The sequence below is a fragment of the Larus michahellis genome, chromosome 3 (genome assembly GCF_964199755.1).
Source record: "Larus michahellis chromosome 3, bLarMic1.1, whole genome shotgun sequence".
Classification (NCBI taxonomy): domain Eukaryota; kingdom Metazoa; phylum Chordata; class Aves; order Charadriiformes; family Laridae; genus Larus; species Larus michahellis.
The window spans coordinates 115025507-115048646 of record NC_133898.1 but is presented as its reverse complement, the minus strand read 5'-3'; the positions used below and the strand labels follow the sequence as shown (position 1 = coordinate 115048646).

At 45.8% G+C, this 23140-nt stretch overlaps 1 protein-coding gene across 2 annotated transcripts in view; it reads right to left on the bottom strand.

The window, feature by feature from the left end:
- Nucleotides 1–23140, bottom strand: part of GRHL1 (grainyhead like transcription factor 1) — a 44268-nt gene that overhangs the window by 7605 nt on the left and 13523 nt on the right. For both annotated transcript variants that reach the window (XM_074581824.1, XM_074581825.1), the window contains exons 9-13: nucleotides 10934–11092; nucleotides 4559–4646; nucleotides 2212–2351; nucleotides 743–780; nucleotides 552–640 (exon numbers count right to left, since the gene is read on the bottom strand). In XM_074581824.1, coding sequence (XP_074437925.1) covers nucleotides 552–640; nucleotides 743–780; nucleotides 2212–2351; nucleotides 4559–4646; nucleotides 10934–11092 — 514 coding nt within the window. The remainder of the gene's footprint in view (nucleotides 1–551; nucleotides 641–742; nucleotides 781–2211; nucleotides 2352–4558; nucleotides 4647–10933; nucleotides 11093–23140) is intronic.

Below are 23140 nucleotides of genomic sequence, written 5' to 3'. Positions count from 1 at the left end.
GGGATCTCTCACCTCTTTCCACAACAACATCCAATCCCACATCAAATTGCAAAAGTGGACAACGAGTTAAAAATAAGCAGAATATTCTCTCAGTTTGTCTCTCAGCAGTGAACAGCCCATTTTCCGGCACCGTGACAGATGCAACAGTTTTATACCCAGAACTGGTTCTTGACATTCATTGCGTAAAGTCCTGGAGAAGATTTCCAAAGTATTTTGTAGTGAATTACATGATGATTTTTCTTCCCCCAAGTCCACCAAGGAGATTGGTAAACTGCTCACCGCCTCTGAGTCTCCTTCCTTACAGGTTCAGAGCCAACCAGCTTCTGAGTCAGCAGAAAACCCCAGAAATTCTGACATTGTAAAACATTTGCAGAGCTGACCTACATCCTAATATACCAACTCTTTCTATTACTACTCAAAGCCAGAAAGATCAAGCTAAAGTATACTCCAAAATAAATTAAATTAAAACAACTCTTTAACCTCAGATGCATCTCTCTATCGTGATGGACAAATAATCCAATAATTCAGTCTCTGAAAGAAGAAAACAATACCTCTTTTTGGTTCTTCTATTCTGGCCATTTTATTCGGAGTACCAATAAAGTCCTCTTCCCCAATATAGGCTCCTCTCTTTAGGTTGGAGCTGTCGACGACAGGGCAAAAAGTCAGCAGCGGTACAATTACAGCGACTTACACCTCTGTCTGAGGGCCAGACTTCAGTAGGTTGAAGTACAGCCGCTCTTACCTTTCACCCTCCAGTTCTTCTGAAGCAACAGGAAGGACCTTTTAAAACAAAAGGGAGATTTTCTTGACATATGCAGAAAAGCACACACTGAATTAGCTAGCTAGTGGGAACCTTATGTGTTACTCGGTCTTCGGAAAATACTACAAATCGCTCTGAATGCTACAAAGCAAAGTTGCATAAGGACAGACCCATTAGCTGGCGTTAACATGGTCTTGGCAGCCAACGCTCCCCCCATCCCTCTAAGTGCTTAAGTGCTATCTGTTAATAGCCACTTAGCAGCAGCTTTGTTTGCGTTAAAGAGTCACTGGCATGGGAACAACAATTCTGCTGCATCCAGCATGAGCAGAGGTCCAACAGCATCAAGTTAAAGGACAGGGAACCCCTGAGCCCATGGCGGGAGCCACAGGGGACAGGCAGATGGCCCACCCCCCCACCTCAGCTGTAAGCACATACTGATGTATTGACAGGACACAAGGGAAACCAAGGCTGTCAAGGAGAGAACCAGCCATGACTACATTACTGGAAGTAAGATGCTTCGGTCCAAGCAATAAACATTGGCCTTCATTTTAATACACAAATAATACTTGCACTTCTGTCCAGAATTAGAATTAGTTTCCTCTTATTATCTTTCAACCCTGCATCAAACAACACTTTGTCTCAATCTTCCAAAAGCCAGTAAGCATCTTCTTTACCTCTTTTCATAAAGAGAAATTAAAGGATCTCAAATGAGAGAGGCGGGAACATACAAGAGCTAACTAGCTTTCTATCTGGAGTGGCACAGAGTCTTCTGAGAGCTCAGCACTAGAGCCTTCATAGGAAAACACGCGGAAAAGTCAGCCTTACAGATACAAGTTTATTCTCCATCCCTGTTAGGAGTTTAGGCAATGCTCTTAAAAAGTAAGGTTTAAATTCTGTTAGAGCATGCCAGGACTCCCAGCACAGGGAAGTTCAAGATTTTGAAACTTGGTTGCACTCTAATTTTTTCCCTTCCAGTTTCCCGTCAGCTGGGACTTTCCAGGAACACCAAGGCAGGGCACTCTGGCAGTGGATCACAGAGCTGACACGCTTGCCAGTTCCACAGAACGGCTTTTCACCCTGCAGCAGCAGGCTGGAGGAGCCCAAGGTCTACAGCAGCGCACCAGGAACACAATGGATTTTACAAGAGAAAACCAGCCTGCAGTTCACTCAATGAACTCTCAACTGGACGTGCTTTGGAAACATTATTTCAGGTTAATAGAAGCGGGAGTTCACAGGCAAATAATTTATTCATAAAACATCCCCAGTTAACTCCAGCCAATGTGACTAGGAGCAATGTCTCTTGCTCACATGAGACTCAGCCTGTATTTGTTTACAGAATCTGTGCAGATATTCTGGCATTTCATATGTATATACATACACACAGCATCCTAGGCTTTTTGCAAATACATCCCATAGCCCTCCTCATCCCCACACCCACGAGCTTTACTTACGTGAGCCCCACGCTGAAGATTTGCAAAGTGAACATCAGGAATGAAAAGGACTGGCTGAGTGTCTAGATCCATGAAGGGCTTGAAGACGGTGATGTCTGTACGTTTGTGTGAGGGAAGCATCGGCACTTTGACATCAGAAACTGCAGATTGGAATAGAGAATAATGAAGACACCGACGGGGCTGTGGCAAGAGGCATATATGCTGTTGAACGAGGGCACTCTGCAGGCAGGGTCAAAGGGAGAAGCTCCTGTGGCAGAGGAGTCTAAAGTGGGGTTGTCTATGTCTCAGATGAGGGCCTGGACCCCAAGGAAACAGCTTTTTTTCCCCACAAAGGAGTAGGTGCTTGCTCCATCTCTCCAAGAGAGCTGCTTGACTTTGTTCAGATATTAAACTGGCCTGGAGAATGGTCTGGCCACTCACCCCAACAAAGAAACACAGGTCTTCCATGTACCAAGCAAACCATCCAGAGGGCAAAACCTAGTTCGAGACCCTCTTTTCCCTATCCGTTCCCTCAAAAGGTTGCTGGATTTCCCATACCATAAAGGTAGAAAGAAGACAAAGAGACAACCTACATGGTTCCAGTTGGGAGCCTCTCAAAGACAGCACCACAGAAGCACTATCACACTTCAGAGGTGGTACAAATACTGTTTTTAGTGCAAGATGTGACATTTGGAGTTACATTCCTATTCCACACTTTCAAATTTTACATTTTTGTTCATCCTGGTCACCTCAAGCTGCCAGACCCCAGTTCATCCCCCTCCAGGACCAGCATCATTTCCTACAGAGTATTTTGGTTCTCACAATGCACCAGCTGACGTGACACAAGCCACCAAGTGCACAGACTTCACCCACAAAGACCCATTTGGGAGAGAGCGAGGCAGGAGGTCCCTTAAAATGCACTTCAGACACATTCATATCGAACTGACCCCAGCTGAAGATTTCCATTCATTTTAACAAGCGGAAACATTTCATTTTTGTGTCAAACCAACTGCAAATAAAACATTTCTCATATCCCCAGTGGAAAAGATACTTTTTTGTTCCCTTGCAAAACTTTTTTTTTTTTTTTTAAAGATTGCTCAATCCCTTTAGAAAATAACTGTCTAGAAGTCACAAACTATCTCTGCTGTTGATGAGTCCATGCACACATGGCATTTGTGACCGTGGAGGTGGGTATAATAGCTTATGGCTTAAAGCAACCAAAAACTTCCCACACAAGAGCAAAACAGCAATGGATTGTACTTTCCAGGAAAGCAGAGGTCACATCAGGCTAAGCCCAAGCCTAGGAAGTTCACACTGGAAAGCGGCTTTTGTAACATCATAAGATCCTGGAAATCTGTATTGAAACTGTTTGCACTTTCCAGTCATTACGAAGGGCTGCATGCGGTAATCTTCTGGGAGCCGTTGGGGCTACTACCTTTGTGAAATGCTAACTGTGTGCCATAAGCCTACCTTTCACACCACATACTTTGGGAAAAAGCCCAAAAACCCAGCCCTTTCTGCAACTGTCCTTGAGCAAACGGGTTCCCTAATAATCTTCTTCTGAAGCTGCTCCAGCAGCCTGTACCTGCTGCGTCAGGAAAATCCTGCCCAGCAAGCCATGAGGTGCATGCTTGTTGAACCAGTTGGACTGTTAAAAGCACGGCTCTGACAAGCACACTGAGCAGAGCCAGGGAGAGCACGCACCTGCCCCGTGCAAAGGAAGAGCAGGGAGATACCTTTTCCTCTAAGCAGGTGAATAACTAGTCATCCAAACACAGGATCTGTTGCAGTCATCCGCAGCGGTTAAAGGAAAGATGCTCAGCCAGAAGAAGCTCCACAGTCTTTACGTACTACGAGTGCTGAGGCCTTCACATCTTCTATTTAAATTATTTACTAAGGACCACTTTGCTCTAGAAGAGTAAGCGTAAGGCTGGGAGGTGGGAGGCTCAGTCCCAAGGCTGCCACCACCTTGCTGCACAGTTACAAACGTGTTTTTAATGTAAGTTAAAGCCTAAGTTTAGGATCAACCTGGAAACACTTTGGAACAGCTCCAGTACCTGCTGCCACCCATTGCCACAGGGTCTCCAGCAGTGCCTAAAAGTCACACACTCACCCTTTCAACTGCTAAAGAACTCACACGATTTAAAACATAACAGGATCCTGCCTTGGACAAGAAGAACTAGGCAGACGTGAAATCCTAACTGACTCAGTATGTTGCAAAACACAATTAATGGTTCCATAAGCAACTGCTTAAAACAAACACTACTCCATAGGGGATAAAAATTGATTTAGAGTTCTACTGCACAAGTTATTTGTAACCAAAATCAGATCTAATATTTAAAATACCGACGGAATAATTTCTACTTACAGGCATTCAACTGAGAGCTGGGGTCACTGCACTTGCCTTTTCTTTTGCTTTGCTTTCGCTCTTCATCCCTGATTTTCCTCTCTGCTCCCTGCCAGACAAGAGATTAAGGGGAGAGGGGAGAGAGAGAGGGTTGGTTTTAGTTTTTTGGGTTTTTCTAGATGCAGAGGCAGGAACACCGATTCTTCCAGAGCTGTGTTTGTGGAGATCAGCTCCACGGTACCCAAACTGCAGGTCTGCCAGAGCGTGGCAACTTGGAGATCTGCCCAGTGTTTACTTTCAAGTCCTGTCACCTAATGAAATCCAATAACCATATCAAAGATGCAAACACTTGCTCTTCTTTCAAGTCAGATGGGGATATGATGACAAAAGACACCCACAGCTTTAACAACTGTACGAAACGTGAGATAAAATAAACCTGAAGTGTTCAAAACAATAAAAACTTGCAAGTTCCCTGAGTTTAAAAGTTCACTACATCATCATTAAATCCTGATGTATTAAAAAAAAAAAAAAAATAATCAAGCCACACTTGGATCACCAAGTGCAAGATACCCTCCTGCACATTGCACATGGAACCGGCAGCAGTTATACCAGCCTGCACTGATCTCAAGTTGAAGACAGGCATAATTGTAAGGTAGACATTACTACTTCTCTCTTTTTTTGGGGCCAGGCTATGGGGGAATCCACAAATACCTAACCAGGTCCTTGCCATGGTTCCCGGCCCTCCAAACCAAGCAGCAGTAGGGAGAGAACTATGTTTTCTGCAAGGTGCAGGCAGCTATGACAGAGAGAGAGGAGGAAGGAAGAAGGTTTGTATTGGAATCACGTTCGTTCCTCTAGCTCTGCCCAGCCCTCCCAACATGACTGTGGGTTAAGGTAGGGATGTCACATTGCCAGTTGCATACGGTGATAAGCCCACAATAGATCCCCAACACTCAATCCTGATGCTACCACCAGATCACTGACCAAACTGGTATAACACAAGTTCTACCTGTCTCCCAACACCCTCCTGCAAAGCTAGGCAAGAGGTAACAGTTCCAGCCACAGGAAGCCATTATTTCTCATTCCCACCTCTACAAAGCTGCCAAAACACACCCACATCCTTGGACAGTGCTGGAGGAAGACTAGATTAGTTACGGTGAACAAGATGACAAAAAACACTTGGCGATGGGGTGGGAAACGGTGCCTAAGGCAACAGCCCTGCTAACCTCCCAGTAAATCAATACTCTATAGGTGACAGGATGCCTACGCCTGCTAGGTAGCAGCAGGCACGTTTGCACTAGGAATAAAAAGGAAAATTAGCCTAAATATTTGATGTGCGTTAACATATATCATCTTTTCTTCCACCTAACAGCAGGGACACAAGCAGTTTCAGGCAGCTGCTGCGAAAGAGGCAAAAAAAATACTAATGAAGACACAGACACTGCCAGCTTCGTTTGGCCTCATAAAGGCAATACAGCCCACTACAGTGAAGACATCCCACCTAAACCTCAGCACAGCTGGACCCGCACCTCTCTGCAACTTCCCTTACCAGAATAGTCACAACACCTCAGCTTGACAGCAGAAAGATCAGCTTTGGTTCCAGCCCTGCGTTTTACCTTTCACATGAAAATAATAAAGTTCTGCTACTCAAACACTGTGCTACAGAACAGCACCTGCTTCCTTGTGGAGAATGTGCTAATCCATCAAGAGCACACAGTTTGAGAAAAACTCTGCCCTCCCATACCTACAGCCAGAGTTCTGCTTGAAAGTCAACTTGTTCCAGGCTACCGGGGCCCAGGTAAACACATGTCAAATTCCACATAAAAAGAGAAAGTTGTGTCTTGATAACAGGTTTTTCTGCCTTGCCAGTGGAGCTCAGCAACAGCCACACTCAGATACTTTTGAAGAAAAAACATTAGCAATCCTGTGTTCTGCTGTTATGGAATAAATAAGCTTGTAAGAAAGAGGTTTCTCCAACTTTATCACCTAGAGAACAGCCTACAGTCTGAAAAGCAAGATTTCACACTCTTGCTTGTGTACTAAAGGCTGCAGGGTTGTTCTGGTTTTTTTGTTGTTTTTCTTTCCTTCAAAGTCTCCAGTTGTGTAAGGGACTCTTGGGCTGAGAAAGGAAAGCGGCATTTTTGAGGAGAGCTGCCATCCCTTCACTCTGCAGAGAAATGTGATGTATTTGATAAAGCAACAGAGATGCAGGGAGAGGATGCAACATCAAGTCATGGCACGTTGGGATCCGGAGCCCTCATAGCATCACAGGATTCCCCGCTTCCACACGTGGGCTGTCAGTCAGACGTGCTCCAAAGCCGGAGAGCTGCTCCCCCGCCCCTCTCTGCACGCCCTCTCACACTGGGTGCAGCTCTGGCACACAGCCCACAAACCACTCAAGCTCTTCCTCTGCCCTGTGGCCCTAGCAGCCAAGCCATCAGGGGATACCGGTGGACAAAAAACTGGACACGAGCTGGCAGTATGTGCTTGCAGCCCAGAAAGCCAATTGTGTCCTGGGTTACATCAAAAGAAGCGTGGCCAGCAGGTTGAGGGAGGCGATTCTCCCCCTCTACTCCGCTCTGGTGAGACCCCACCTGGAGTACTGCATCCAGCTCTGGAACTCTCAGCACAGGAAAGACACAGACCTGCTGGAGCAGGTCCAGAGGAGGGCCACGAAAACAGTCAGAGGGCTGGAGCACCTCTGCTATGAGGACAGGCTGAGAGAGTTGGGGCTGTTCAGCCTGGAGAAGAGAAGGCTCCAGGGAAACCTTATTGCAGCCTTCCAGTATACAAAAGGGGGCTTATTAGAAAGATGAAGAGTAGCATTTTACCAGGGCCTGTAGTGACAGGACGAGGGGCAACAGTTTTAAAATGAAACAGTGTAGGTTTAGATTGGATGCAAGGAAGGAATAATTTTTTTTTTTTTTTTTTTTTTTTTTTTACAATGAGGGTGGTGAGACACTTGAACAGGTTCCCCAGAGAGGCTGTGGCTGCCCCATCCCTGGAAATGTTCATGGCCAGCAGCCTGTTTAGTGGAAGATGTCCCTGCCCGCAGCAGGGGCATTGGAGTAGGTGACCTTTAAAGGTGCCTTCCCACCTGTAGCCTGTGATTACGCAAAAGAAGGAACAGTCTCCATGTTGCTGCCCATCCACATCAATGCTGCCTCGCCCCATCTCTCTCCTTCCAACAGGATCTCACTCGCTTATTCCTACCATCCTATAAAAACCTTCCCACAGCACTGCCTATCACAACAAGAGTAACAGCAGGTCCCAGAGGGCAACACTAGCTATAGCCTGTTAAATCCTGCATTTAATCTTCCCCGTGTGGATGCCTAGCTGAGGCACAACTTACAGCACAGAAGGTTGTCTTCCACTGGGACAGGTCACCCCCACACAGCCCAAATAATGCTGGGCCAAGCATGAACGAAGCTTGTGCTGTAACATGCCACAGGATGTCACCATTACGCCCACACAGCTTTACTCAGGTCTTGAAACCACATAGCTCTAGAGGAAAACCAAACATCCTGGGCACCTGTAGACCCCCTTTCCACTGAGAGAGAACAAAAGGGAAGACACAAACACATGAAGAAACTTGATCTCAAAAACTAGAAACAAGTTATCAGCAGCTTTCCCTTCCACACCAAGCGTGGGAATCCTCCTCCTTCACTCCTTTCCCGTGCAAGTGTTAACTAAACTGTTTGACCTTCTGTAGGATATCTACCAATTTGTACACAAAAAAAGAGAGACAGCAGAAGACTGCCTGCCATGCCAGCGTCTGGGTTCAAAGTCAGTTCAGGCAAGCAATGGAAGCACAGCCTTAACAGACAAAGGAATAGAAGGGACCTACACAGAGCTGTCCCTGTTAGGCGGCCACAGCATCATCATTTTGTGCTGGGTTTTTTTTTTTTCTCCAACAGACCTCCACAGGATAGACTTGGCCCTCCACAAAGAAAACATGGACAACAGTGCTTCTACAGGTAAGAGTGGCCACCTGAGGACAAACACATTAAGGACAGCAATACGTGTGGATACTATAGCAACGATGGTCCTGTAAACATTCAAGACCAGCTGATTGATTACCCAAGATTCAAAGCAGGGCAGAAGATGGGTGCTCCTTCTGAAATGCCAATGCTCTTACAGGAGCCTGGAGAAGGTGGCCAGCGCTGGGGTCTACAAATCGGTACCTACAGATGTAAGGACATGGGTCTGCTCACAGGAGCACTTGCCCGGCACCTCAAACAAGCGATTGAGTACACAGTTTGATTCAATGTGGTGATAAACGGTATTCAGCTTGTTGGCCGCCATCCCCAGCTCTCATTACCAGACCCGGCCTGATCTGAAAGGCAGCAAACTTCAACACCGTTTCTACAAATGCAAATTACAGAATCATCAGGCACCAGCCTCACACTGGCTGCCTGTTCACAGAACGAGCAACAGTCAGATTAAATACTGAAAAGTAATCTTTTCTCCTTCCCTCCCTCCCCTTTTAATTCAGGGCCAATCTGCAAAGTATCTGGAGGAATAAAGCAGGAGGAAAGGTCAAAATCCCAAAGGAAAAGAAAAGATACATTGGCATGACTGTACTAATAGCTTTACTGAGATTTATGGTATAGACTCAAATGGTTTCCTTTAAGCTATGTTGTTGTGGTTTAGGCAGGGCTGGCCACTAAACGAATGACAGAGTGTCCCTTCCCCTCTGGGATCACACATCTACCCTTTTATTGACCGATTTGTCTTATTAGCAGTAGCACAAGCCTGTCAGTAATTTTAGCGCAGTATTGGTAACTGACTGGTCATCTTATGAGTAGAAGATTCCCCCCCTTCCCCGCAGCAAGTCTATATTCTCTACAATACCAGTGAGTACAGGTTCATAACACACAAGGGTCCCAGATAATGGAAGAGTTGTAGATGACACACTTGCTTCAATCTCATTTTAGAGGAGAAAAGGAAAAGAGAAAAAAGAAGGGGAAAAAAAAAAAAAAAGACTGACGAAAGCCCAAAAGACGCAAGCCTTTTAGGCTCACTGGCAAGCCTTTCAGATAGCTCTGGAGAGCATTCTTTAACTCCATGGTAAATTCTTTGCAGAAATCATCACAACGGAAGCCTTCTCAGGAGGCACTTGAAGGAAGATGACTAGCTTTACACTGGCAGCTGCCTACAGGCAGCTGCTCCCAACCATGCAAGGAAGCAGAGGCCTATTTAAAGTATATAGATGGGACAATAAAACACGGCAGGATGGGTCAATGGGATGCTACAGCAGAGGCAGACTGCAGAGGGCTCCGTATATTTTGGGAGGTAAGTAGAGCAACGGAGATTAATATTTGCAGCAGTGTCCTGAGGGATGACAACAAGGCAAGACCACAGAGCATGTAACCAGTGCAAACCTAGCACAGAACTCAAGAGTGACGGCCACAAGCCCATCTCAGACCTGCAGCTGCACAGAGAGATATTCGAGATATCACTTGCAAAGAGTCTGTGCTATGAAGATGGAGTCTGGATGCAAAGAACGAGAGGCCCTAATCAAGTGGGATGCCAGCAAAATAGGAAGTCAGTGTGGTTCACAGCGATCAAAAGGAAGACTGGGGAAGTCCAGGCGGCATTCATCCCAGTCAAACAGCAACAATGCACATTACTTGCTCTGGTCCTTCAAAAGACTGGTCAGGCAGGAACAGGTTACAAAGACTGGGAAATGTCCCTTCTTTGCAAACTCGGTGAAGCTTTTACAAGTGCGCTCAGCTCCTGCTATGTTTCTTTCACAGCTTCAGGTGAACAGTGGCTTTGAGAAGGGTGTTCATTCTGTGTGCTAAATGTGTTAGGCAGAGCAGTCAAATTACAGCACCCATCCAGCTTGTAAATGGGCTTAGTTATACTGCTGTATCTCACAGCAGCACAATGAAAACAGCAACATCTTCTGTTCTCAAGACGTGCACGTCACCAGTTGGTTTTCTGTTGGTTTGTTTTTTAATAACAAATGCAGTAAGAACACTAGAAGAAATTTAGAAGGACCAACAAGACATAACTTGGGCAAAAAGACAAGCCTTCACTTGCTCCAATCAATTGCAATGATTTCTCTTCCCGATGGCACTCTGCGGGACTTTCCAGTGCCTGGAGTACTGACAGCCAGTCTCCTGCCACTGACTGACCTTTCTCCAAAGTCAATGCTCAGGAACACTTCTCAGCACTCCAGCAATTTTAGAGCAGCAAATTTATCTGAGGTCATCATAACATCTATGAGCCAAGCAGAAGGGGCTGAAATTCTTTCCTTGCAAAGGCTGAATGCAGATGGGAATTTTCAATGGGCCAAAATAGCAAGTGCCAGAATTAGAAAAAAAAAAAGCTGCTAAGCTGTGGAATAGCCTTTTCCAAAGGGTCACTGGCACATTGACTCAACCTTACCTTGTCGCAGAAGACTTTAATCTGGCAGTAGGCTCTGTGGACAGGTTTGTTACTCCTGTTATTGTAGCTGTAGGTGTCGATCTGAAGATTCAGGGGCAGGCCTTTAACTCCCTTCTGAGAGGAGAAATCCGTGCTGAGGCAGTTCACAGAAATGAAAACCTGTAGAAGAGGAAAGCAGCACCCATCAGTAGTGACACACAGACTCCTGGCTGGCCGCTGAGCAAGGGACTATTTGGCAAGTGCAGATCTAAATGCTGGTCCTCAGCACTACAAGTAGGACCTTCTGTCTTCTGAGAGATCAGGCAAAATCCACAACAAGCAGTACTACGTTCTTAATCCTTTATATAAGCCGTTACAAGGGACAAAGCCACTTTGTCCAGAGTGAATTTCAACAAACTCTCAAACTTTATGAAGACTCCACCCATCTTTTTCAAGATCTCAAACTTTCTGTAACAGTAATCCTCCTACACCCAAGCCTCACTGCCCAGTGTTTTACCACCTTGGTAAGAATACAACCATGCTTCAAAAAATTTACGTTACTTTGGGCAAGTTAAAACAAAGCTTTTCATGAGTTTTACATAAGCTGCTATGAGCACAGCTTATGCTTGAAACTACGTGGAGGTTTTTTTGGTTTGGTTTTGGTTTTTTGGTTGGGTACTTTTCTTAGTGATATTAAAAGCTTTTAAAAAAATACTAGACAACATGTTATCTTTAAACACAGGAATAATACCGTTATTTCAGTGAAAGAGTTTCTGCACTTTACACTTTAAAAGATGAACACCATTGTGAATATTCCCCAGTAAGACCTACAATACCCTGCTAGCGTTCAGATCAAAAGGGAAAGAGTAATATTTTCATTACTCTAATTAAAAAATTGAATTATGGGGAAAACAAATTAAGAGAGATTTTCAACATATCTAATTTAATTTTCATAATTGCCTTAAAAAAAAAAAAAAAACACACAACCTACCCCAACAACAACCCACAACCAGAGAACAAGCCAAATGCTGCTTAACAGAAGGAAGAAATATCCTTGTGTGGATATGAACAGATAGACCAGAGCACTTTGTATCCAGAACGTGCACTTGCTTTGTGCCAAGCCTTTCTGCAGACACAATCCTCATTACCGGTATGTCTCAGAAGAAGCTGTAGTGATTAATTACCAGGAATTTATGAGCTACCAAGACCTGCAATGGCTCCTCTCCTCTCTGTGTCAAGAACAGAGGCTGGGAACCCACTGCTTAAAAAGAAATTAAAAACAATCAAAGCCCTGGAAGCCTGAGCATCTTGGCAGAGATCTTGCAGGAATACTGTCCCACCACCTGACTGCTCACTTATTGTGCTACTACCACGAAGCACCCGTTTGACAGGCTCCGCAGTCAGTTAGTGCCACCTCCCGGAGCCATCCCGGTGTTGCAAAGTCTCGAGGTAGGTTTTGAAAAGCTTATGGGTTTGGGTTGGATTTGCGGTTTTGCAAAATGTTTATCACAGGCTTCTTTGCACAGGTTCAGCAACACCCTTTACTAGTTTTAACAAAAGAAGGGAAATGGAAATGTAATAACTTTCACCAGATTAGGGATATAAACTCTTTTTCTTTCCCATATATAACACAGTAGTATGAAAAGCCTGGGAGGAAAAAAAAAAAAAGAATAGCATAGATAAGCATCATCTCTCGTAATAACTTGTCTGAATGTTCAAGATTCACATGCAACTCCTTGCAGCCCCTGTGAGCACCAGTTATCCCAGGGCGGGGAGACAGCTGCTGGCACACCATCCCTTCCCTTGTGCACACACACCATCTCACAGAGCTGGCAATGCCCCCCCTCGAGTCCCTCTTGTGCAAAGGGACATTGAGACGTGTGAGACAACATCTAACTCACGCCCGCGTGGCATGCCAGCAGAGCCCCATCGCCAGCCACCCGACCTGCGCTGCTTGCGCTCTGGTGGCCCAAGCCAGGATGACACAGAGGGACATCAGCGCCGAAGGAGCCAACGCTCAGTGCCCGCTCACCTTCCAGCCTGTCCCTCAGCATCCCAAACTTGCGTTGTTCCAAGACGACTTCTTTTGAAAGCGTTAAACACATCCCAAATGGCAGCCAGGAAAATTATTTTAAAACAAGCTCTTTTCAATCTTCCCCAGACTAAGCTTTGCTTGCTTTTATCCACCCCGCTTCCCTTTTTGCTGCCTTCAGCTTTACAAGGGCATTTTGCTTGTGGCGCTGGCACACCCCGGGGGAAAGCTTCAAGGAGTTTGAAGAGCTGCTTTCATCCACTTCGCAGCTAGGTAATCAGATGGATGCACAGCCTGAATAATTGTGTTCCCTGAGCAGGGTTTTGGTTTTTTTTTTTTTAACAAGAGCCTCAGCTCTGGTGTTTGCATATTTTTACATTTTAAATTTTAATTTTAAATTTATTTACCCATACTGAATATTCACACGCAACTCTCACGTCTGTATGAAGAAATGACTGCATTCTACAAGAAAACATGCCCGAGCAGCCATGTCAGCAGGTCCACCACAGCCTCAAAATTTCTGCGAAATCCCTCATTTGAGTTTCACACCACTGGACACCAGTGGACTCCATGTGCAGCATCCGCCACCAGTTCCCTTGCAAGCAGTGTCGCTTTTTTACTGGATAATTCAGGTCTATGTTTTCAGTTTTCGTGGCTTACCAGCCACGCAAAGCCCATGCGGCACGCTGTCTTGAAGGTAGGAAGAAGCATTGGTCTCAGCACAACTACACGTGCTACAGCAGCAGAGCTGCATGGGTATCCCATGGGAATTTGGGATTGCCTGTCAGATGACAAAGATTATCCTCCTACTTTAGAGTCTCCTCATTTGATTAGCTTTGACTTTAAGCAGCTGACTTCATTTTCATGCCATTTAAGTCTTTGGGACTCCGGGCAGGAGATGGCAACTAAAACCTAATCACCTCTCTGAGGCAACAGAGCGCCAGCCTGTCTTCTCCTGTTCGTACAAAGCCATTTCAGTTCAAAAGGATCATCTACTCCTCTCTACCCACCCTGTAACTCCTATTTTTGAGCGACTTCAGGTTGCCTCAAGTTCCACAAAGACAGAGTTTTAGCGAACAGCTTTTCCAGTTTGGGCTAAAACAGTTTCAAGCCAGGTGCTTTTTCGTTCAGGAAGACTTGACTTGCGTTTGAAACGTAAGGCCAAGTGACTGCGCCAGCTACATCCCCACCCCAAAATTGCCAGAAGAAAGAAAAACGTAACCGCAGAAGTTGTTCTGCGTCTTCAGCCTGCTGAGCAGGATTCCTTTTCATGTGTCCAACCTATTTTTCTAAGGGCAGTTCCGCATTCTCAGCTATATTAAGATTTGTTGTTACTTTTAAAAAAAACATTTTCATTTCACCTCCCAAGATTCAACATAAAGACAGCACTTAAAAATAGAGTACTGTCAAGCCCAAGCACTTACAAACATGAGTCAAGCCCTCAAAAGTTACGCAGATTTTCTTTAAAACTGAGATTTCTAAAAGGATTAGAAACCTGTTCTCAAGTAATTTTGCTTGCTCGGCAGTTAAGCCTTAAGTCTATATTTGAATCACATTTCCAGGCTTTTCTCTCCAATCAAAGCCTGGCTTTATTTTCCCATTCTTTTTTGTTGATTTTTTCAGGCTTTTTAAATTATTATTATTATTAATCAAAGTTGAGATTCTCATCGAGACAAATGGCTTCACAATGGTGAGGTTTAAAGACAAAACACCAAACAGCATGAAACCTGTGAGCTGGTACAAGCTGTTAACCGCCCCCCGCCCCCACCTGTTGGCCAACACTCCAACACACTACAAACCCTCCTCCACCCAACACCAGGCTGGGTTTCCTGCAGCCTTTGTGGCAGAGGAGCAGCAGCCCAGCCGCACACAACGAAGGACCGAAGGCAGAAGGATTAAAGCACCTCCTCCAGGATCCCGCTGGAAGTCAGCGTGGGAAGAAACCAGACCTCATGACTTCCCAGTCTGTTTCAACCACCCGACCACTCCTCGCCTAACTCAGGAGAAACACACCGTGCACCTATGTTCAAATCTACGAGAAACAATCTTCCATTTTAATAATGCAGGAAAAAAAAAAAATTAATCCGGCAGCTCTGCTGTGTGCCCTCAAGGAAGGGCAGCAGAGACAGCCAAGTTCTTTCCACACAGCACCTTCCACACAAGATCTGCCTTTCAAACAAACCAGGAAAAACAGGCATAATTAAAGCGCAATCAAAGCGCTGCAGGAACCTCACTGTCAGCGAGATGAAAGATGCCTTTTTTAAATGAAGGCTTGCATACCCAGATCTCCTCTCCTTGGTTTATCTTGGACACCATGCTCTTTTGTCACACAAAAAGCACCAGCAATTTTTGATTAGTCCAAAGGCTACATATGCAGCAGCTTTAGATGAAATGTCACCTTGTACAGCCTCTTCTGACTCACTGCAAAGCAAAGTTGAAAAGGAACAATATGTAGGTACACGGCAATGTCTGTATTGCCATAGGCAAACAACACAGATGGGTATTAGCACACTAAACTCTGGACAGTCCCCAGCGCACACACAGGTGTGGGCAAGACTGCAACAGCCACGTAACAGATCCCCCCTGTCGTGCAAAGCCTTGTATGTCCTTCTGGGTAAGACCCTACACAGACAGACTTGGGACTATTCCAGTCCTTGCTCCACGTGGCTTTCATTTCAACAGAAGTCAGGTAAATTGAATTCACTTCTTCCTACTTATGCTCCATTCTATTTTTGTACCCAGAGGATGAAGACTTCACTCAATAATCCAAGTCCATTAGGTATTTCTTTCTCCATTGAGAATTCAGATAAAACTTTAGCTCTATTCTAGCACTAGCAGGCAAAAGCCTCTCATTTTAATGTTATATTCAACTTTAAATTGTCAGGATGCTTTTGATTATGGATTACTGTGTTTGGACACAATACAGAGTTTGCAGCCTACAACACGACAACCAGGGACAGGTTAAACTGCGATGAGATTCCTTCCAGGGAATGCACTTGGATACTGTTTTTCTTGACCTTGACTAAATAATTTCAACGTTCTGCCCAAGATACAGTAGGCAAAGGGATTCCAGTGTGTCCTGGGACCATTTCCCCAACACAAAGGCAGTGTCTCACCTGTGGACTGATCACTGTGCATCCCACTTGCAGACCAGCCTGAGGCCACACACAGCCCTTGGGACTCACGGGACACATCCTGTCTCTCACTTCCCTCAGAGCAGCAAGGCCATTCCTGTGGTCTCTGGCCAGGGAAGGCTGCAGTCACTGCACAGCTGACTTGATCTACAAGTTATTTTCACTTTTTGCAGGACAAGGATTTCTATAGCTCTTAACTGAACTGATCTGAACAGAAGCCTTTGAGGCTACCACAGCAGATTAAAAAACAGAGGAACAAATAAGGTAAAGGATCCATCAGACCTAAATAAAAGGACTTGGATATGGACTAGAAGACTCGAACTAACCTCCTCCTCTTCTCCCTCAGAGGACCAAGACATGCACCATCCAACAGTAGGGAGCAGGAAGCTACACAGCTATTACCAACGCCAGGACAGAGCCGCTCCTCACCCTGGCTGCCGGCAGGAATTCTGGGAATGTCAACGCAATGTCCAGCAGCCACCAGGTTGGTTGGTCTCCGGCAGCTGCATGCGCAACTCAGGGTTATGCAGCCGTGTGGTCACAGCACTCTTTGCTGGCTAGCTGAAGGAGCAGTCCCAGGCCCAAATTCCACAAACAACTCATTTATCAGCCCTCCGCTAAAGAAAAATTACCCGGAAGCTCAAAGGTTGTTATTTAAATGTTGATGATGGCTGAATGCATGTGGTTTCTCCAAAGGCTTGGACAAATATAAACATAAAAGGGAAAAATAAAGGGTCTTTTCTAAAGATTTATCCACATGAATGTGCACAATAGAGGCCTTAACATACTTCATCCGTGCTGTGAGCTGGCTGGATTCAAATCACCAGCAGCCCAAAAGCCTTATCAGTTACACCAGCGCAGCCCCAAGCCCTTCGAGAGTCAGAGCTGTCAGCCTGGGCACCGCAAAGTGCTAACGTAGCTAACGTGGCTTCCAGGATTGGCACCGGGTCACGGCCAGGCAGCTTGGAGCACGGGCAGGGCAAGCACAGGTCTGCCTGCACACATCCGTGAAGGCACGTCCTAAGAAAACAGTGCTGGGAAGTCTCTTCTGTCTTTAAAAGAAGGAGGGCGGGGGTGGGGGGGGAAACCAACAAAAAAACAAAACCACACCACACTTTGGTACAGATCACCTGAGAGGTGGATAATCTTACTGCTCTCACATTCGTTTCTCCACCTCCCACATGCACCACAGGTTTTGCATCAGCAGGAGGCATGCCAGGAAAGAGAGATTAAAAAAAAAAAAAATTGGGCAATTCATGCACCTGTGGGCTCCCCAGCCGCCTCCTGCCTTCGGGATCGGACACTCCAAATAAGGTTTGTCTGGCAGATGTGCGATAGGGCCGCATCCACTCCAGCTCTGCTCAGCCAGACCCAGCACCATCCTCCTCGCAGCCCGGGGAAGTTAGTTTGCATTCAAAACCTACCAAGCCCAATTTGGGTGACTGACACAAAACACATCGCGGGTCCCACACCATGCCAAGGAATGCCAAGTGGGAAATATGACCCAACCCCGGATGAGAGAACATCCTCCTAGCAAGTTCACTCCATCAACAAAACGAAAATGAATGGTAATGAAAGGAAAATACATATTCCTGCTCAAAGAGCAATGCCGATTGTTATTCCAACCTGTTCTGAGGCAAGGAAATACAGAAACGTCTCCGCTCTCAACACGTGGGAAACCTGGGGATAGAGGTTCCCAGTCCCACTGATACTTCCTCCCACCCCACGCTCTGATAAGATAAAGGTGCGGGGCCAAGCGTCAGCTTTTGTTGGGTTGGTTGGAAAGAAATGAAAAGCAGCAGTTTGGCAAAAAAAATTGCAGGATGTTAAAGAAAAAAAAAAAAAACAAACAAAAAGCACAAAACCCACATCACCACCAAAACCAAAAATCCCTACACAAACGGAAAAAAACCCACAATCCACCCACCAAATAACCTCAACAAAAAACCCCCAAACAAACAAAAAAATAGCAACACAAAACTGAAAGAATTTCATCTACAAAGACACAAAAATGGCTGAAAAGGAAGTTTTGCCACCAGGTACTACAGGAATAGAGAAAAGGAAAAAAAAGTCACCTCCCAGTTTTCTCTATAGATAGATAGAAGAGATAACATCAGGAAGATTTTTTTTCCAGCTTAAGGACACACATTGGGAGCTCCATAGTTGGTTGTAAGACCAGACAGGTGGTGGAGTTTGGGACACCGAGTTCTGAAGAAACACTGTTGAGTTGAAAACCTGCTTCTAATGTGCAACACTTGAAAATCAAAGGTAACATATGTTTGTTTGTAAGAAAACCCAGGACAGAGCAGGGAGAGGTGTGTATAAGAGGCAGGTAAGCAATACTTGCTATGACTTTCCTATGTCACTGCTCCAAAGGCTGTGTGTACTTGTGCCTCAAAGTACTTGTGGTCTGCAGCCTTGGCTTCAAACCAATCTCTTTCCTTTAAGTATGTTTGACTCATCACATTTCATAGTTTCATTTCCAACTAGCCAAACCTGTACCTCCTCAATGCTGCTGAAGGTGGCAACACCTTTTTTAATGAGGCATATGACTGCTGTTTCATTACAATGGCATCCATATAAATGCATGCAATATTCATCAATCAGAAAAGTTGAAGTTCTTCCTACAGTGAAGACCAAGTGAGGATTATGCTAGAATAAACTCTTAAAATAAATCAGTGGTGTACACCCCAGCCTTACTTCAAGTTGTAGCAAGAGATCCACCCTCTCCAAAAATTGAGCTCATCTGAACAAAGAATCCTGCCCAAGAACTGCAGTCAACACACACGAGGATCTGCCAGACCACCCTCATTGTCCAATCTGCTATTTCAAAAGGTCAACCCAAATTAGCCTCAAATTACTTTAGTACAGGACCGTTCCACTTTTCTTGGACCCCAAAAAAATAAAAATAAAGCAGCAGCATTAATTGCTCTGTCATTGAGTGTGTCACTTAAGAGATACCACAGCACCTTTCCTTTGGTGGAAAAAGCAAAAAGCTCTACCATAATATTCTCCAGCTCTAAATCCCCCTGTTACGCCCTTGCTATGTACCCCTTTTTAGTAGAAAGGCTCCTTTCACACTCAGCATCTGGCTTACAATGCCTTTTTTTTTTATTATTATTTTTTTGGAGGGAAGGAGTGGGAGGACAATAGAGCCCTTAATGTGCAGTGACGTCATTTTTGGCTACGGTCCCACCATCCAGCCTAAAGCAAGCCAGACAGAAGACCTCCACGGGGACCCTTCTCCGGGAGCTGCTGGAAGCAACACTACATTTCAGAAGGGACCCATTGGCAAGCATGGAAGGGGTGCCCCAGCGCAACAGCGTGTTCTTGCACTGTTAGGACTGCAAAAGCGGGGCAAAGAGGGTCTCGCAATCACCGTGCAGACAACAACTCGCCCTGTTCAGACATGAGGCCCCAACCCTCCTGTTCCACCAGGCAGGAGCTCAGACGGGATTTGAGCAAAGCAGGATCCAGCAAAGCCAGTTAACCCTGGGGAAACCGATCTGTCCAGATTGTTCAACTGCCACTGACCTGAGAGCAGGCCATGTCCCCAGGCCAGAGTTAAGGGATAGAGAATTTGCTTCACAGCCTAACGGGTAACACAAGAGGTAACAGTGCAGTGGCCAACATTATGAACAGCGTAGCAGAAAACACTCAAAAGAAAAGTGCATTTGACCATGCACATAGTGGCAGTTTTCATTAAAAGACCTCTATTGGGTATCAACCAAGAGAAGGAGCACTGGGCATGCCGAACAGACCTGGGAAGAGATGGTTCCCAACCTCAAAAATTCATTACCTGAACCTACAAACGCTTCTCCCAGTTGACATATGGAGGTCAAACACATAAAAAGGGCTGCAAGGACCGGATTCCTCTCTTCCCTACCTTCAACATCCCCTGATTTTAAAGATGGCCAAGCCCACTCAGTCAATGAGGAGGGGCAGGCACCTCCAGACAAAGCTCCATCCCAGCTCTAGACATCCCGTCCCTAATGAAGTCATAGAAGCGAAAGATCACGAGCTTGTGTTCAGACATCTAAAAGCTGTTCACAGGAGAAGAACCCCACCTTGACTGTCTGCCCAACACAACAGACATGCAGGACAGGGTGGGAAACTGTTTGAAGTCTCCACAGGCCTCAGGGTAACTCCAGCATTACCTGTTGCATGCAAGCGAGTATCAGCTACACATCTTTGTCAGACTCATCAGACCACACTTCCACCCAACCAGGATGGCTCCTGACTCAGTGCACTGGCTTTCCTAAATATCCAATTCAACAACTCACCAGTTTATTAACTAATTTCCCAGTTCACCATCTCCCTCTTTCTCCTCACAAAGCATGATTGCCTCCTCATTCAGTTCTTCCCCGCCCCTGACCTGTAACGTGGTGTGGCCAGACCTCACCTCTAACACAGACACACCTGGAAGCCCACCAGAATCACCACCTCCCCACTCCGCAGTGTCTCTTTGTCAATCTTTCTACCCTGTCCTCGCTCTCCTTCCAGTCTCAGGAGCACCACTTTGGGGCAGTCTATCTTTTCCTCCCCACCCTCGGCTCCCTTCATTGTCTCAGAGCAAGGAGTCTTTGGATCCTGGCTCTGTTTTCAGCTTGAACACACTTGAAGAACACTTAACTCACCACTTTTCCATAGAGTGGCCACTTCTAGCAGCTCCTGTGATGTCCCAAAGCAACAGAAGAGGGCAGAGAGGAGCTGCTAGAAAGAAGCACACAGCATTTGCTCTGAAACCCATGGACATTGAGTTGTCCCAGAGTGGGAAGTGTCTGTCATGCGTGAAATACTCTTGGTTTCTACACAGATGGGCTCACAAACAGCACACCAACGCAGCCAGCTGTGTGACAACTTCAGTCGTGCAGAGCCAGACTTGCCTGCTGTGTCCAGCGTCTAAAGCCCTGGAGTTGCCCTCAGCTCTCCCAGCACAACACAACTGGGAAATGCTGGTTGCTGAGGGCATCTCAAATATCCTTTCCATCCCCCAAAACTCCACAGCTGCAAAATCCACATGTTTTCCTTGCTACAGAGTGAGCATATGACTCTTATCACCTGAAAACAGTGTTCCTTCACCAGAAAGCTGTATCGTACAAAATCCTTGAAGTGCTCCAAGGGAACTGGCAAAGCACACTCTCAGGCAGGTGGCAACCCTCCTGCACAGCAGAGATCCGATATTCCTGTACAGCCCCACAATGAGGGCTAGCACAAGAAGGGCATGAACCTGGTCCCAGAGCTGCCAGGTTCTTGTGATAACACACTATTTCTCCCTTAAATGTGACAAACACACACACAGAGTCCTGGCTGCCTATATGAGTAATTACATCAGAAACCCCAGATGCAGAGCCTCATCACCTCCTGTTTGACACTGCTGCACAGGACCAAATCACTCCCACAGCGAACTGGGAGCAAGAGGGAAATGGAAGAAGCAGCAACCCCAGAAGAATCATTCGGCCCTGGTCCAGGTAACCCCAAGGCTCAGGAAGTAAGTTTCTAATAATCAAGGCTTGCTAGCTGGTTAAACATATCATCTGTGCAACACTGCTGCTGTTATTAAATGTAAGACACTATTTATTACTGTGGAGGATTTTCTGTAGCATCAGAAACTCATCTCTCTCCATTGCCTGCTCTCTTCACGTACTTCAAGACTATTACTGGGGGAAGGAAGGGGGGAAAAAAAAGGGGGGGGGAATGAAAGAGAGAGAGCATGCAAGGAAAAAAAAAAAAAAAAGAAAATGTAAGAGAGAGAGCATGCAAGGTAAATGAACCATGCAATAAAAATTGTTGAAATTGGCTCAGGCATCTCCTGATAAGATCACAGGAGTTGAGAAAGAACTGCAGCTCTACTGGCAAGAAATCTGATCATTGACAAAACGCATCGACTCAGGTTTAAAAAAAAAAATACAGTTAAACAGATGCTTAAACACACAGAACACTTGCTAAAAATGCCAACTATTTGAACACTGAAGTCCAGAATATTTTTATCTTTGTATGATTCTGATCCCAGGAACCAAAGCTTACACTCTTGGTATCAACAGTCCTCTGCAGCTTCATACAAATCAATACTCAAGTATATGGATCTCGCACACTAAGACTGTGAATCTGGAGCTAAATTTGCCTACGTAGCTGCAAAACCACTCTAGGTCACATCTGCCTGCACCACCTCATCTGAGCTCTGAGCTGAAATACCACTTTGAGGGTCCTTAGACCTTTTCAAGCTGCTATTGGCAATTTCACTAAGGACTGAAACAACTCATTCTGGGGTCTGTAAAGCACTTGGGCAGTAACAACCTGATTCACAGGGCTGGGCTCTGTCACCTGGTGGGAAAGGATGGCTTTCCTTGGGCTAGCTATGGGCAGCACCAGCTCTAAGCCCTGCTCCTGGGTTAGCAGCACATCCCTACTGCTGTAGGATAGCTCAGCCAGCCGAGAGGCAGCTGCAGAGCTGCAACATGCTTCCAACTCCTTGGGGACCTGAAATCATTGCTCTGTCCGCATGATCCATCCCTGCGTGCAAATCCTAAACCCTCAAGTGCATCTCAGACACAGATTACGAGGGTTCCTTGAACGGAAACATGTTAGACTGGCTATAGCAGCAGGGTACCATTTTGGGAATACTTACTGACTCCTTTTGACAGCCCTTCTGAAGTTTCATCTATTTGTTCATATAGCAAACTGCTTCATGCTTCAAAAAGATCACATCAGCCTTTTAGTCTCCTCCCTGCCACCCCGCTCAACCCAACTGAAACCAAGTCTGGTGAACAGGGAAGCCTGGCACCCAACACCAGCCTCAAAGATAATGTGACACATGCTGCGAGGCAGAACTTTCTCCCATCAGCAGCACACACAGCTCCTCGCTGCTGCCTGCCAACCATCCCAGACTTCTCCCACAGAGCCGAAACTCAACAGCAGCCCCCACACAACCCCTCCCACTCTCTTTTCTCCAAAGCTTTTGTGCTGCACAGAGCAAAGCTCATGCTAACAATGAGGTCTGTGCAGTGACACCATCCCTTGTGCCTCCTGCAGAGCATAGTGGCACACGCAGCTCCAGAAAAG